The sequence below is a fragment of the Ahaetulla prasina genome, chromosome 4, assembly GCF_028640845.1.
Source record: "Ahaetulla prasina isolate Xishuangbanna chromosome 4, ASM2864084v1, whole genome shotgun sequence".
Lineage (NCBI taxonomy): Eukaryota > Metazoa > Chordata > Lepidosauria > Squamata > Colubridae > Ahaetulla > Ahaetulla prasina.
Window position 1 is genome coordinate 88,521,043 of NC_080542.1, and position 16,585 is coordinate 88,537,627.

Consider the following 16,585-nt stretch of genomic DNA (forward strand, 5'->3'; position numbering starts at 1 on the left):
AGCTATTGTCATCTATATTTTATTATTGAAAGATTATTGAAGTGATCAAAATAGTTTAAGTTTCATATGTTTTCATATCTGTGCAGTTTCAAAAGCTATTTTCTCATATCCATGTATCTGTTTGTGGCTTATTTTGGTTTATACATATTAACTTATCTAGCTGAAGGATGGAAGAGAGCTTCAAAAATACAGAGTTTAAGCATTATAATTCAGTATGCCTGTTTTTGTCAGGTATACACAATTTGTTTGTGTTTCCTGGTCCCCTGCAAATTTAAATTCAGATCGAAGAATTAAGGCACCCATCACAAATTAAGAAAACACAGCATCGGTTGCTTAAAATATTTCATAATTTTGTACTATGCATTGTTTGAATTAAGGACTACATTTCATATATCAACAGTCTTCTATTCCTTCAACACAATTGCCAAGGGCATTAGAAAATAATAAATTGGGACATTTAGCATTTTGTTAAAAAAAAAAAGTCCAGGCAAGATTGAGATTTCAGGTCTTTATTACTAGTAACCTTATACTCAAATGACATATGAACTGGAACAGATTCTGCATACCAATATTATAGCATTGAATATAAAGCAAGTTCCCACTTAAAAAATATTATACTGGCAATGTTCAATTATTGTGTTTAAAGCCTTTTTGTCCAAAATTACTCAAGCTAGTTAAATTTCCTGATCTTCCCGTTTGAAAACTAAATTTGAGAGTACAGATTCACAAATGAAAATCTTTTCTCCTTTATAGCCTTTAGTTTGTCTTGCTAGTACAATCATGTTCTTTCCCAGTTTTTCTTCAATTCTTTTAGAATTATTTTCTGCTGTTCTGACATCAGTTGGTTTGCTTTTTCAGATTTCCAAAGAAATAAGGTAAAAGATTAGTAAAATTTACATAAAATATTTGATAACATTCAACAAAGGTTATTTTATTACTCTAATTGTAGATTTGAACACTTCATTAATTTCCAAACATCTGAAAATGAAAGGAAAAAGGTTTATTTTTCCCACAAGACATTCTTAAAATAATTAAGTTTAGTTAATAGTTTAGTTCCCATAAATCCTTGGTCAATCCCAATTCTATTAACTGGCTAGAGGCCACCAGACAGGGGTGAAATGTAAAATTTGTTACTATTGGTTCTGTGGGTGTGGCTTGGTGGTGGGGTAATGTGACTGGGTGGGTGTGACCATTTTTTTATGTTTAAAAGCATTTTTTTTACTTTTAAAAGCATTTTCAGCCGAAGAGGTTGTAAAAAAATGCTTTTAAAAGGTTCTGGTGATCAGGCAACTCAGTTGGGATCGCCAGAAGAGCCTTTTAAAAATGTTTTTTTTTTTACAACCTCTTCGGCTGAAGAGATTGTAGAAAAAGTGCTTTTAAAGGGTTCTGACGATCTGAGCTGCGCGATCATCAGAGGCTTTTTTTTTTTACTTTTAAAAGCATTTTTTGGCCTAAGAAAAAAAGCTTTTAAAAGTAAAAAAAAACACCTCTGATGTTCATGCGGCTCAGCTGGGGCAGGGATTTTTGCTACCGGTTCTCCGAACCACCCGCCACCATCGCTACCGGATCAGGCGATCCGGTCCGAACCAGGAGCATTTCACCCCTGCCACCAGATTAATAAAAGATATAAAACTCAAAGCTGCAGAGGTACACATGTCCCTCATCCCAAATCTTAGATCCATTCTTGAGTGATTTTTATAAATTGTTACCAAAATATAATGTTTAGTCTCAGGAAGATTAAAATTGACAATTGCCATATGGATTATATAATTTTCATTACAGTTGAGCATTATTGATACTTAATGCTACATTTGCAGGTCTATGAATAGTGACCCATCTAATTCAGTAACAAGCAACTTGATGCTAATCACATTTCTCTATCTACAGTCACTTGATCCTGGCCATGCTTGCGGTAAAACAGAAGTTGGAATCTTAAACATCCAGGAGATGTCTGGTACCAGGTTACTGGTATCAAATTAACTGCAAGTCTGTCTGGGATTGTTCAGATAGTCAGCTTGCCTCTGCATGACAGTCATCAAGGCATGAGTAGCTGCACTACTCACAAATTTGCAGAAATGAACCAACTGGGAGGAAAGAAAGAGAACCCAATGCCAAACCATCCTACCACAACCAAAATTAGGAAGCCTGGAAATGAGTGTCAAGTTTTTGTATCTCCTCTGAACTCCACATAGTGGTCAAATTTATATAACTTATAGTTTATATATATTTTTATAGTTTATATAGTTTTTTCAGTAAACTCAAACTGCCCAAGGAGCTGCTGATTCAGTTCTACAGAGGAATTATTGAGTCTGTCATTTGCACCTCTATAACTGTCTGGTTCGGTTTTGCAACCCAACAAGAAAGACACAGACTTCAGAGGATAATTAGAACTGCAGAAAAAATAATTGCTACCAACCTGCCTTCCATTGAGGACCTGTATACTGCACAAATCAAGAAGAGGGCCGTGAAAATATTTACAGATCCCTCACATCCAGGACATAAACTGTTTCAACTCCTACCCTCAAAACGACGCTATAGAGCACTGCACACCAGAACAACTAGACACAAGAACAGTTTTTTCCCGAAGGCCATCACTCTGCTAAACAATTAATTCCCTCAACACTAAATTTATTTACTAAATCTGCACTACTATTAATCGTCTCATCATTCCCATCACCAATTTCTTTCCACTTATGACTGTATGACTGTAACTTTGTTGCTGGCAATCCTTATGATTTATATTGATATATTGACCATCATTTGTGTTGTAAATGTTGTACCTTGATGAACGTATCTTTTCTTTTATGTACACTGAGAGCATATGCACCAAGACAAATTCCTTGTGTGTCCAATCACACTTGGCCAATAAAAATTCTATTCTATTCTATTCTATTCTATTCTATTCTATTCTATTCTATTCTATTCTATTCTATTCTATTCTATATCTTCTGCATATGGCCCAGCCATATGTTTTTTGGATGCCAGTATGTTAAGGTACTCTGAGGTTGAAAGTTTACCCCTTTCACCATATTTTGAATATTAACTGTCCAAATATCTTTATATCTTATTAATTATACAGCTACCATATATGACCTGATCCAATAATGTTTAGCATCTTTCTTTATACATAGATGTGTAATGGTGGATAGTGGAAGAAATCACAAGGGACATTATCTATGCAATAGCAGGGAAAGGAGCAATGTTTGCAATGTTTATATCTTAATTTATACAGTTACATAGCTGGCTAATCCAAATAATGTAATTGGGCAATGTACAAAAGGTGCTTTTTAAAAAAAATGAAAATCTACTTACAATAGATGGATGAGCATTGCTGACCATCTTTTCAGGGAATAAAGAATCACTTTGCAGGTATTCTGGAAAAGCAGAGCCATTCTCATCAATTAAATGAATTTTATTTGGTGGAGTCTTGTCAAATGGAGTGCTGCGAATAAAATAATGTAATAGAAACTGGAGTCAACGGGCAAAGGTTTTAATGCAATACGTAAAAGTTTTACATATTTTTTCTTAATTTCATTAATAAGAAAATATTTTTGAAAGTGTTTTTTAAAGTATACATTAATCATTCTCAGTCTGATGGAGAAAAAAAAGAATCTTAAAATTTGGTGAAATAAGAAATAGCTCAATTCTCAAGAATGGATTGTACTGAATTTTATGCCTAAACTAACAAGTCTGATTAAAAATTTAAACTTGGAGAATAGTGAAATTAACAGAATATACAAAACAAAATTTAAAAAAAGCAAAAAGGATCTGCCTGGAAAAAAATAGATAGTAAGATAAGTTTAATCAAATTCAGCAATAATGGCTTACATATGCACAACACATTGCACAGCAAGGCAAATACAAATATTTACAATATGGTTTTTAAGGCAGTCTAAATATCTACAGGCAATGTAAATTGTATAAAGAAGGGGGAAGTTAGAAATTAAATAACTATCTATTTTTTCAAAAAGATTCCTTTTGTTTCTTTTTTGTTTTTTCTCTTTTTAATGCTCTCTTTTAAAACTTTTAATGTTTTAACAAAACAATAAAAATACAGTGGAAACTTCAGTATTAAGTATAAACCTCAAGAATGAAAGCATTCTCATAAAATAATTCGAAGGATTTTGCAACTATCAGTGTCATACTTAGCATTAATTGCACTGTTTAAAAAGCCCAATGTTCATTCATATTTTAGAAGTCATATTTAACATTTATTCTTTTTTCCCCTCATCTTTAGTTTAGTTTATCTAAATAGTCACAGCCTTAATCATTTCTAGTTTCTATCATACAAATATCAACCTATTCAGCCACTATCTGTATTTATAATTTTTCACATTTTATAACGCAATTAAACAAGAGTGAGGGAGAGGAAAATTTATTACTAAAATGTGGGTTTGAACGTTGTATTTGTAATTTTAGTCTGACTTCTCCAGTTCCTTGCTTTCTACACTTTAATTAAAATTCAAATCTAGACAGCATGACATAATCTTTGGCTATGGCAAACCTCCTTCCCAGGCTGAAGGTAATCAACAACTGGCAGATGACCTGAATGAGTTTTACTGCAGGTTTGAAAGGAAACTACAGCCACCTATCTCCACAACCCCCATCTCAGACACACCAACAACAGCCAAGCCTCCTACAACTGACCCCATTTCATTGGGTTCACAACCCCTAGTGATCACAGAAAAGGAAGTGCAGGACCTATTTCACAGACAAAAGCCAGGAAAAGCTCCAGGCCCAGACAAGATAACTCCTTCTTGCTTAAAAGTCTGTGCTGACCAATTGGCCCCCATCTTCACCCATATTTTCAATAAATCACTAGAGATGTGTTATGTTCCTTCTTGCTTCAAATGCTCTACCATCATCCCAGTGCCGAAGAAGCCCACCATCAAGGAACTGAATGACTACAGACCAGTTGCTTTAACATCTGTAGTCATGAAAACCTTTGAAAGGCTAGTGCTTTCCTACCTGAAAACCATCACGGATCCGCTGTTAGACCCCCTGCAATTTGCATACCGAGGAAATAGATCAACAGATGATGCTGTTAATATGGCTCTGCACTACATCCTACAACATCTTGAGTCTCCAAAGACCCATGCAAGGACTTTTTTGTAGACTTTAGTTCAGCATTCAATACCATCATTCCAGACATTCTTCTAACTAAGATAAACCAGCTACAGGTACCGGAACAGACTTGTAAGTGGATCACAAGCTTCCTAACAAACAGGAAGCAGCAGGTGAAGTTAAGCAAGATCACATCAAATACCTGTACAATTAGCACAGGGCCCCCCCCAAGGCTGTGTGCTCTCCCCACTTCTCTTCTCTCTGTATACCAATGACTGCATCTCCAATGATCCATCTGTTAAGCTACTGAAGTTCGCAGATGACACAACAGTGATTGGTCTCATTCAAGACAATGACGAATCCGCATATAGACGAGAGGTCGAACGACTAGCCTTGTGGTGCAACTAAAACAATCTGGAACTGAACACACTCAAAACCGTAGAAATGGTGGTAGACTTTAGGAGAAACCCTTCCATACTTCCACCTCTCACAATACTTGACAACACAGTATCAACAGTAGAAACCTTCAAATTTCTAGGTTCTATCATATTGCAAGATCTAAAATGGACAGCTAACATCAAAAACATCATTGAAAAAGGACAACAAAGAATGTTCTTTCTGCGCCAACTCAGTAAGCTCAAACTGCCCAAGGAGCTGTTGATTCAGTTCTACAGAGGAATTATTGAATCTGTCATTTGCACCTCTATAACTGTCTGGTTCGGTTCTGCAACCCAACAAGAAAGACACAGACTTCAGAGGATAATTAGAACTGCAGAAAAAATAATTGCTACTAACCTGCCTTCCATTGAGGACCTGTATACTGCACGAATCAAGAAGAGGGCCGTGAAAATATTTGCAGATCCCTCGCATCCTAGACATAAACTGTTTCAACTCCTACCCTCAAAACGACGCTATAGAGCACTGCACACCAGAACAATTAGACACAAGAACAGTTTTTTCCCGAAGGCCATCACTCTGCTAAACAAATAATTCCCTCAACACTGACAGATTATTTACTGAATCTGCACTACTATTAATCGTTTCATAGTTCCCACCACCAATCTCTTTCCACTTATGACTGTATGACTATAACTTGTTGCTGGCAATCCTTATGATTTATATTGATATATTGACCATCATTTGTGTTGTAAATGTTGTACCTTGATGAACGTATCTTTTCTTTTATGTACACTGAGAGCATATGCAGCAAGACAAATTCCTTGTGTGTCCAATCCCACTTGGCCAATAAAAAAATTCTATTTATTCTCTTTTGTAAAGAACTCCTAAAGAATTTCTAAAGCACCTGAAGGAAGACCTGAACCTTCTTTCCCAATAAAAGAAAACATTGGTGGAATCTGGTGACATATTTTAGCTTCTAGCAATTATGTTATTTGTTAAACAAAACCAAGATGTTAGAATTGCTGCTGTTGCATAACGGTTTCCAGGTGTGTGTATGTGTGTGTGTGTGTGTGTGTGTGTATGTATGTATGTGTGTGTGTGTGTGTGTGTCTTATGCAGCTCTACTGGGGTCCCAAGCCTTTTCAGAAGGCCAGAAGGTGGGGATGGATTTCATTTCCAGTGGCAAGATCTTCCACAGGGCAAGTGCCATGGCATAAAAGGCACTTCTCCTGGACCCTGGCAGATGAAATGCCTTGACTGATAGAGTCTGCAGCAGGCACCTTCTGTCAGAATAAGGGGAGTGGGCCAATCCCATTGGAGCAACATATGCAAGCTAAAAATGAAGTCTACAGCCAGCCACACTGATTAATATAGTTCTTGCTGTTTCTGTATTGGATTGTTAGCTGCTTTGCTTCAGTGAGTTTTTATATTTTTGCTTGCAACTTGATGAAGTGAAGTTTGTGCTGAGCTTGGAGATAAATCTGAAGGATAAGTGAACATTTTAACATGCTATTTTCATAGAAAGTTGTTTCACAAGCTTTCAAATGTACAGGAGTTGTGACAGGATAAGATGCCATTCCATTCAGGATAGAATAATTGTGCCATTCTTCTACCGTATCTTTTATTTCAGAGCCCACTAATTCTATTACTGTCTAATACAAACCTTAATTTAGTGCAGTTACTATTTCACATTCAACTGAAGTAGAAACTTGGAAGAATGAGAGACTAACTCTTGCTCAGACCAGCCAATTCCTAAAGACTCCAAAGGAACTGAGTGCAAGGTTTTTTGCCTTAGGAGTAATTGAATTCTAGCAAGATTATTGAGACAACTGAATTAAAGAAGATTTCTTATGAGGGTTTGAGGCAGGAATCCACAATGCCTCTGAACAGATCACTGAGGCAAGAAACTCACATGGATCCATGGTCCCGTGAAACATACCTTGGTTTTTGATGACTGATTTTTGCACATATTCTCCTGAGTTCTGGATGTGGATAGATGTGTATTTCACCTATTAAAACAAATGGTATCATTATGGCAAGTGAGTGATATTTATTTTCACATGTGAGAAAATTGCAATCTTCAACTCTGTGCCAAAATAAGGTTTTACTGTTTTACTGTTTTCAGTATCTTGATATAAAATGTAGCCTAATGGTTTATTTATCCCACTATCATGTACTTTCAAAACACAGTGGTTCTTCAAAAATCTCAGATATAATCTCTAACTCAATCCTTAATCTTTTTTCTTTGAGATTGTTTGGATTTTTTAAAAAAAATTTGTATTTCCAAAGTATGAAGTATTTCTTTATTATAAATATTTCTGAACTCAGGATTTCAAAGCAGTGAAGGATTGTTTCTCTGGGATGGAATAGATGTACATGGACAATATTTCTATTTCTAGGTGTGCACAGAGTCCCCAGTTCACTTCTCCAGAACCCTGTGATGGCACTGAAGGGTGGCACTGCCTATCCTGCAAAACCCAAGGTGTCTTGATAAATTCATGATTTGCCTTCAAATCAAGGCTAATACTTACAATCAGGCCTGAACCTGTCGAAGTTTCAACATAATCTGGGATGCAAAGGTCAAGGGGCAGGTTTTTTTTCCTATCTAGTTCTGATTTATCATCTCCACTTTCCTATTCTAAATTATTCCAATAACTTTTCTTACCATTGCTACATAACACTAAAAGATGCTTATTGGTATTTACCATGAGCAGCTGTAGGACACTCTGATCATTGCATGATTCACCTTGTACCTGCTTACAGGCAAAGACTTAAAGCCACAAAACCAACAATTAAATCAATGAAGACCTGGACTGAGGAGGCAAAATTAAAGCTGCAGGCTTACTTTGACTGCACTGATTGGAATATTTTTGAAGATACATCTGCAGACCTGGATGAACTCACAGATACTGTAACATCATATGTCAGCTTCTGTGAAGACCTATGTGTATTGACAAGGAACCTGTGAATATACAGTAACATCAAACCTTGGTTCATAGCCAAACTTAAGCAGCTATGTCATTCCAAAGAGAAAGCCTACAGAAAAGGTGATAAAATGCTGTACAATCAGGCCAGATATGTATTAACAAGGGAGATCAGAGCAGCAAAAAGAAGCTACTCTGAAAAGCTAAAGAATCAGTTCTCAACAAATAAACCAGCAAACATGTGGAAAACTCTTAAAAATATCACTGGCTATGGAAAACCTCCTTCCCAGGCTGAATGAAATCAACAACTGGCAGCTGACCTGAATGTGTTTCACTGCAGGTTTGAAAGGAAACTACAGCCACCTATCTCCACAAACCCCATCTCAGACACACTAACAACAGCCAAACCTCCTACAACTGACCCCATCCCATTGGGTTCAAAACCCCTAGTAATCACAGAAAAAGAAGTGCTCAATCCTCAAGATGGCGCTGACAAAGGCTGCCTCGGTGAAATGCTCTCTAATGGTTTCTTTATTGTTCTCTGCGACTCACTACAGATTTCCTACTCACGAGACCAAGATTTCCCAGTCACGAGACTGCTAAAAATTAAGCAACATTTCTTTAAGGAGCAGCTTTCTGTGATCTCACACACACACACACCGTCTTGATAAACGCGGAGGAGATTCTAACACAGGAAGAGACAATTCCCCTGGAGCCATGGATTACCAAAAAAAACAAACGATGGAAGCGGCGAAGAAGAGGTAAACAGGCTGGGATTTTAAACAGATTAAGAAATAGAAGAAATAAAACTCCTCTGCCTTCAATTTTCCTAACAAATGTATGTTCACTTGCAAATAAGATGGATGAAATACTCCTCTTAAACAAATACAATTCTGATTTTTACAATTCAGCAGTCCTATGCTTCTCTGAAACCTGGTTAAATAAATCAATTGAAGATAGCAGCCTGCATATTCCAGGGTTTCAGATTGAACGATCAGACAGAATTACAGAAACATCTGGTAAAAAGAAGCGAGGAGGCTTATGCCTATATATTAACAGCATCTGGTGTCAGGATTTATCTGTAATTTACAAATTCTGTGACAACAATTTAGAGACTTTAATTATCAAATGCAAACCATACTATTCACCTCGTGAATTTTCCTCATTTGTTCTAATTGCTGTTTATGTCCCACCACAAGCCTGTGTAAACAAAACATTATGAACTCTAGCTGACCAAATCATGGAGGCTGAAGCCAAATACCTCGATTCACTGGCCATTATTTTGGGAGATCTAAACAAGGCAAACTTAAGGAAAGAGCTACCAAAATACTTTCAGCATGTCAATTGTCCCACTAGAGGCAAGAATACTTTAGACTATTGCTACTACACTAAAAGATGCTTATCGGTCTTTACCACGAGCACCTGTTGGACACTCTGATCATTGCATGATTCACCTTGTACCTGCTTACAGGCAAAGACTTAAAACCACAAAACCAACAATTAAATCAGTGAAGACCTGGACTGAGGAGGCAACATTAAAGCTGCAGGCCTGCTTTGACTGCACTGATTGGAATATTTTTGAAGATACCTCTGCAGACCTAGATGAACTCACAGATACTGTAACATCATATGTCAGCTTCTGTGAAGACCTATGTGTACCGATAAGGAACTTGTGAATATACAGTATCAACAAACCTTGGTTCAGACCTAAACTTAAGCAGCTTGTTGTTGTTAGTTGCAAAGTCGTGTCCAACCCATCGCAACCCCATGGACAATGGTCCTCCAGTCCTTCCTGTCCTCTACCATCCTCTGGAGTCCATTTAAACTCATGCCTACTGCTTCAGTGACTCCATCTAGCCACCTCGTTCTCTGTCGTCCCTTTCTTCTTTTGCCCTCAATCTTTCCCAGCATTAGGCTCTTCTCCAGTGAATCCTTCCTTCTCATTAGGCGGCCAAAGTATTTCAGTTTCATCTTCAGGATCTGGCCTTCTAAAGAGCAGTCAGGGTTAATCTCCTCTAGAACTTACTTGTTTGTTCGCCTTGCAGTCCAAGGGACTCACAGGAGTCTTCTCCAGCACCAGAGTTTAAAGGCCTCAATTCTTTGGCGCTCAGCCTTTCTTATGGTCCACCTTTCACCGCAACTGGGAAAACCATAGCCTTGACTATATGCGCTTCTGTTGGCAGGGTGATGTCTCTACTTTTTAGTACGCTGTCTAGATTTGCCATAGCTTTCCTCCCCAGGAGCAAGCATCTTTTAATTTCTTGGCTGCAGTCCCCATCTGCAGTGATCTTGGAACCCAGGAAAATAAAATGTGTCACTACTTCTATTTCTTCACTATCTTTCTGCCAGGAATTGATAGGGCCAGATGCCATGATTTTAGTTTTCTTAACGTTGAGTTTCAAGCCAACTTTTGCACTCTCCTCCTTCACCCCCAGCAAGAGACTCTTTAGTTCCACTTTGCTTTCTGCCATTAGAGTGACATTATCTGCATATCTGAGGTTGTTGATATTTCTTCTGGCAATCTTAATTCCAATTTTTGATTCATCTAGCCCTGCCTTTCTCATGATGTGTTCTGCATATAAGTTAAATAGGCAGGGTGATAGTATACAGCCTTGCCGGACTCCTTTCCAAATTTTGAACCAATCAGTGGTTCCGTGTCCAGTTCTCACTGTACCTTCTTGACCCGTATACAGGTTTCTCAAGAGACAAATAAGATGGTCTGGTTCTCCCATCTCTTTAAGAACTTGCCACAATTCGTTGTGATCCATACAATCAAAGGCTTTAGCATAGTCAATGAAGCAGAAGTAGATGTTTTTCTGGAACTCCCTAGCTTTCTCTATGATCTCTATGATCCAGAGTATGTTGGCAATTTGGATTATTGTAATGCTCTCTACATGGGGCTCCCCTTGAGGTGCACTCGGAGGCTTCAGTTAGTCCAGAATGCAGCTGCGCGGGTGATAGAGGGAGCTACTCGTAGCTCCCACGTAACACCGCTCCTGCGCAGACTGCACTGGCTGCCTGTGGCCTTTCGAGTGCACTTTAAGGTGTTGGTTACGACCTTTAAAGCGCTCCATGGCTTAGGGCCTGGGTACTTACGGGACCGCCTGCTGTTACCTCATGCCTCCCACCGACCCGTACGCTCACACAGAGAGGGCCTTCTCAGGGTGCCATCCGCCAAGCAATGCCGGCTGGCGGCCCCCAGGGGAAGGTCCTTCTCTGTGGGGGCTCCCACAGTCTGGAACGAGCTTCCCCCGGGTTTACGCCAAATACCTGACCTTCGGACCTTCCGCCGCGAACTGAAGACACATCTTTTCATTCGCGCGGGGCTGGCTTGAATTTTATTGAATTTTATTGGTTTTTTAAATTTTTAAAATTTTTAATATTAATCTTAAATGGGATTTTAGTTTTTTATATATTTTAAAGTTTCGGGCTAATTATAATAAGTTTTTTAATTCACATTTTAAATTGTACATTGTATTGTCTTTTTTACTTCTGCCTGTACACCGCCCTGAGTCCTTCGGGAGAAGGGCGGTATAAAAATCAAATAAAATAAATAAATAAATAAATAAATAATTTGATCTCCAGTTCCTCTGCCTCTACGTAATCCTGCTTGTACTTCTGGTAGTTCTCGATCCACATACTGCTGTAGCCTAGCTTGTAGGATTTTAAGCATAACCTTACTAGCATGTGAAATGAGTGCAATGGTGCGATAATTTGAATATTTTTTGGCATTGCCTTTCTTTGGAATTGGAATGTAAATTTACCTTTTCCAATCCTGCGGCCATTGTTGAGTTTTCCAAATGGCAAATTGGGTGTAGCACTTTTACTGCATCGTCTTTTAAGGTTTTGAATAGCTCAGCTGGAATACTATCTCCTCCACTAGCTTTGTTGTTGCTCAGATTTCCTAAGGCCCATTCGACTTCACATTCTAGGATGTCTGGCTCAAGGTTAGTGACCACCCCATCATGGTTATCAGGGATGTTAAGCTCATTCCTGTATAGTTCTTCTGTGTAATTTTGCCACCTCTTATTAACTTCTTTTGCCTCTGTTAGGTCCCTGCAATTTTGGTCCTTTATCATGCCCATCTTTGCATGAAACGTTCCCTTCATATCTCCAATTTTCTTGAACGGATCTCTGGTCCTCCCTATTCTATTGTTTTCTTCTATTTCTTTGCACTGTTCATTTAAGAATGCATTATTATCTCTTCTAGCTATTCTCTGGAATTCTGCATTCAACTGGGTGTATCTTTCTCTTTCTCCCTTACCTTTCACTTCCCTTCTTTCCTCAGCTATTTGCAGAGCTTCCTCAGACAGCCATTTTACTTTCTTGCATTTCTTTTTCTTTGGAATGGTTTTAGTTGCTACCTCTTGTACAATGTTGCGGACCTTCGTCCATATTCATCAGGCACTCTGTCTATCAGATCTAATTCCTTAAATCTATTTGTCACCTCTACTGTATATTCATCAGGGATATGATTTAGTTCATACCTGAGTGGCCTGGTGCTTTTCCCTACTTTCTTTAGTTTAAGCCTAAATTTTGCAAGAAGAAGCTCATGATCTGAGCCACAGTCAGCTCCTGGTCTCATTTTTACTGACCGTATAGAGCTTCTCCATCTTTGGCTGCAGAGCACATAGTCAATCTGATTTCTGTGTTGACCATCTGGTGATGTCCATGTGTAAAGTCGTCCCTTAGGTTATTGGAAAAGAGTGTTTGCTATGACCATCGTATTATCTTGACAGAATTCTATCAGCCTGTGCCCTGCTTCATTTTGTACTCCAAGGCCATACTTGCTGTTATTCCGGTTATCTTTTGGCTTCCTACTTTAGCATTCCAATCTCCCATGATGATAAGGACATCATTTTTTGGTGTTAATTCTATAAGGTGCTGTAGGGCTTCCTAGAACCGGTCAATATCATCCTCTTCAGCACCAGTGGTTAGGGCATAGACTTGAACTACTGTGATATTGAATGGTTTGCCTTGGATTTGAACTGAGAGCATTCTGTCATTTTGGGGATTGTATCCCAGTATTGCTTTTCCTACTTTTTTATTGATTGTGAAGGCTACTCCATTTCTTCTGAGGGATTCTTGCCCACAGTAGTATACCTGATAGACATCTGAATTAAATTCACCCATTCCTGTCCACTTTAGTTCGCTGATTCCTAAGATGTCGATGTTCAGTCTTGTCATCTCTTGTTTGACCACATCTAGCTTGCCTTAATTCATGGATCTTACATTCCAGGTTCCTATGGAGAAAAAATCTTTACAGCATTGGACTTTCCTTTCACCACCAAATACATCCACAGCTGAGTGTCCTTTCGGCTTTGGCCCAGTCGCTTCATTCTTTCTGGTGCTATTAGTACTAGCCCTCCACTCTTCCCCAGTAGCATATTGGACACCTTCCGACTTGAGGGGCTCATCTTCCAACATCATATCTTTTTTCCTTTTGGTACTGTCCACGGGGTTTTCATGGCAAAGATGCTGGAGTGGGTTGCCATTTCCTTCTCTACTGGATCACATTTTGTCAGAGCTCTCTGCTATGACCTGTCCATCTTGGGTATCCCTGCATGGCATAGCTCATAGCTTCATTGAGCTACGCAAGCCCCTTCGCCATGACAAGGCAGTAATCCATGAAAGGAATTACTTAAACTTAAGCAGCTACATCATTCCAAAGGGGAAGCCTACAGAAAAAGTGATAAAAGGCTGTACAATCAGGCCAGAAATGTACTAACAAGGGAGATCAAAAAGCAAAAAGATGCTACTCTGAAAATCTAAAGAATCAGTTTTCAGCAAATGAACCAGCAAATGTGGAAAACTCTTAAAAATATCACCGGCTATGGCAAACCTCCTTCCCAGACTGAAGGTAATCAACAACTGGCAGATGACCTGAATGAGTTTTACCGCAGGTTTAAAAGGAAACTACAGCCACCTATCTCCACAACCCCCATCTCAGACACACCAACAACAGCCAAGCCTCCTACAACTGACCCCATTTCATTGGGTTCACAACCCCTAGTGATCATAGAAAAGGAAGTGCAGGACCTATTTCACAGACAAAAGCCAGGAAAAGCTCCAGGCCCAGACAAGATAACTCCTTCTTGCTTAAAAGTCTGTGCTGACCAATTGGCCCCCATCTTCACCCATATCTTCAATAAATCACTAGAGATGTGCTATGTTCCTTCTTGTTTCAAATGCTCTACCATCATCCCAGTGCCAAAGAAGCCCACCATCAAGGAACTGAATGACTACAGACCGGTTGCTTTAACATCTGTAGTAATGATAACCTTTGAAAGGCTAGTGCTTTCCTACTTGAAAACCATCACGGATCCGCTGTTAGACCCCTTGCAATTTGCATACCGAGCAAATCGATCAACAGATGATGCTGTTAATATGGCTCTTACTACATCCTACAACATCTTGAATCTCCAAAAACCAATCAAGGGTCCACTTTGTAGACTTTAGTTCAGCATTCAATACCATCATTCCAGACACTCTTCTAATAAGCTAAACCAGCTACAGGTACCTGAACAGACTTATAAGTGGATCACAAACTTCCTAACAAATAGGAAGCAGCAGGTGAAGCTAAGCAGGATCACATCAGATACCTGTACAATTGTCACAGGGCCCCCCGAGGCTGTGTGCTCTTCTTACTTCTCTTTTCTCTGTATACCAATGACTGCATCTCCAACGATCCATCTGTTAAACTACTGAAGTTCGCAGATGACACAACAGTGATTGGTCTCATTCGAGACAATGATGAATCCGCATATAGACAAGAGGTCGAACGACTAGCCTCATGGTGCGACCGAAACAATCTGGAACTGAACGCACTCAAAAGCATAGAAATGGTGATAGACTTTAGGAGACACCTTCCATACTTCCACCTCTCACAATAATAGACAACAGTAGAAACCTTGCGATAAGGTTCTACCATATCGCAAGATCTAAAATGGACAGCTAACATCAAAAACGTCACCAAAAAAGGACAACACAGAATGTTTTTTTTACGCCAACTCAGTAAGCTCAAACTGCCCAAGGAGCTGCTGATCCAGTTCTACAGAGGAATTATTGAGTCTGTCATCTGCACTTCTGTAACTATCTGGTTTGGTTCTGCAACCAACAAGACAGACACAGACTTCAGAGGATAATTAGAACTGCAGAAAAAATAATTGCTACTAACCTGCCTTCCATTGAGGACCTGTATACTGCACGAATCAAAAAGAGGGCTGTGAAAATACTTACAGATCCCTCACATCCTGGACATAAACTGTTTCAACTCCTATCCTCAAAATAACGCTATAGAGCACTGCACACCAGAACAACTAGACACAGGAATGTTTTTTTCCTGAACGCCATCACTCTACTAAACAAATAATTCCCTCAACACTGTCGAACTATTTACTAAATCTGCACTATTATTAATCTTCTCATCATTCTCATCATCCATCTCCTTCCACTTATGACTGTAACTTTGTTGCTTGTATCCTTACGATTTATACTGTATTGATTATTTCCTGATTGCTTAATTGTAGCCTCTGACTATCATTAAGTGTTGTATCATTAAGTGTTAAATTTGTCCCCTATGACTATCATTAAGTGTTGTATGTGTTGTACCTTGATGAAGGTATCTTTTTTTATATATATACTGAGATCATATGCACCAAGACAAATTCCTTGTGTGTCCAATCACATTTGGCCAATAAAAAAATTCTATTCTATTCTATTAATTACATAAACTCAGAAAATATTACTGGGAAGATAACAATTAACTATCCAAAGTTAATAAATGTTGCAGGTTGGAAAAATAAACTTTTTAAAAGGTTTATTTATTAATTTATTAATAATTACAGGTTAACGTATTTTACTGTTGTTTTAAAATATATAGCCAACTTTTTCTTCTTTTTGTCTTCCTGCAGACATTTACCTACCTGCAAAAAACCTGGGCTAAGTATGAGATACTGAATTTCCAAGGATTTAATAGTTTTACTTTTCTGGCAGATACATTAAAAGTAGTAAACGTACCAGCAATGATTATGATGACTTAACTCATATAGATTTCACAGAAGATAACATTGGAAAAGCTCTTCATAACTTAAAACCATCACTATCTATTGGACCCGATGGACTATGTGCATACTTCTTAAAAAAACTTTCCACTAATATAGCAGAACCCCTAAGTATTATCTTTGACAAAGCTTTCG

The 16,585-nt window shown here is 38.4% G+C and overlaps 1 protein-coding gene across 1 annotated transcript in view; it reads right to left on the reverse strand.

Annotated features, from left to right (window-relative positions):
• Window positions 1-654: 654 nt before the first annotated feature.
• The window catches only part of LOC131198229 (collagen alpha-6(VI) chain-like), a 111,813-nt gene continuing 95,882 nt past the window's right edge, over window positions 655-16,585 (reverse strand). The window contains exons 36-38 of the mRNA XM_058182721.1: window positions 7,403-7,472; window positions 3,313-3,442; window positions 655-849 (exon numbers count right to left, since the gene is read on the reverse strand). Of these exons, the coding sequence (XP_058038704.1) occupies window positions 838-849; window positions 3,313-3,442; window positions 7,403-7,472 (212 nt within the window). The 3' untranslated portion in view covers window positions 655-837. The remainder of the gene's footprint in view (window positions 850-3,312; window positions 3,443-7,402; window positions 7,473-16,585) is intronic.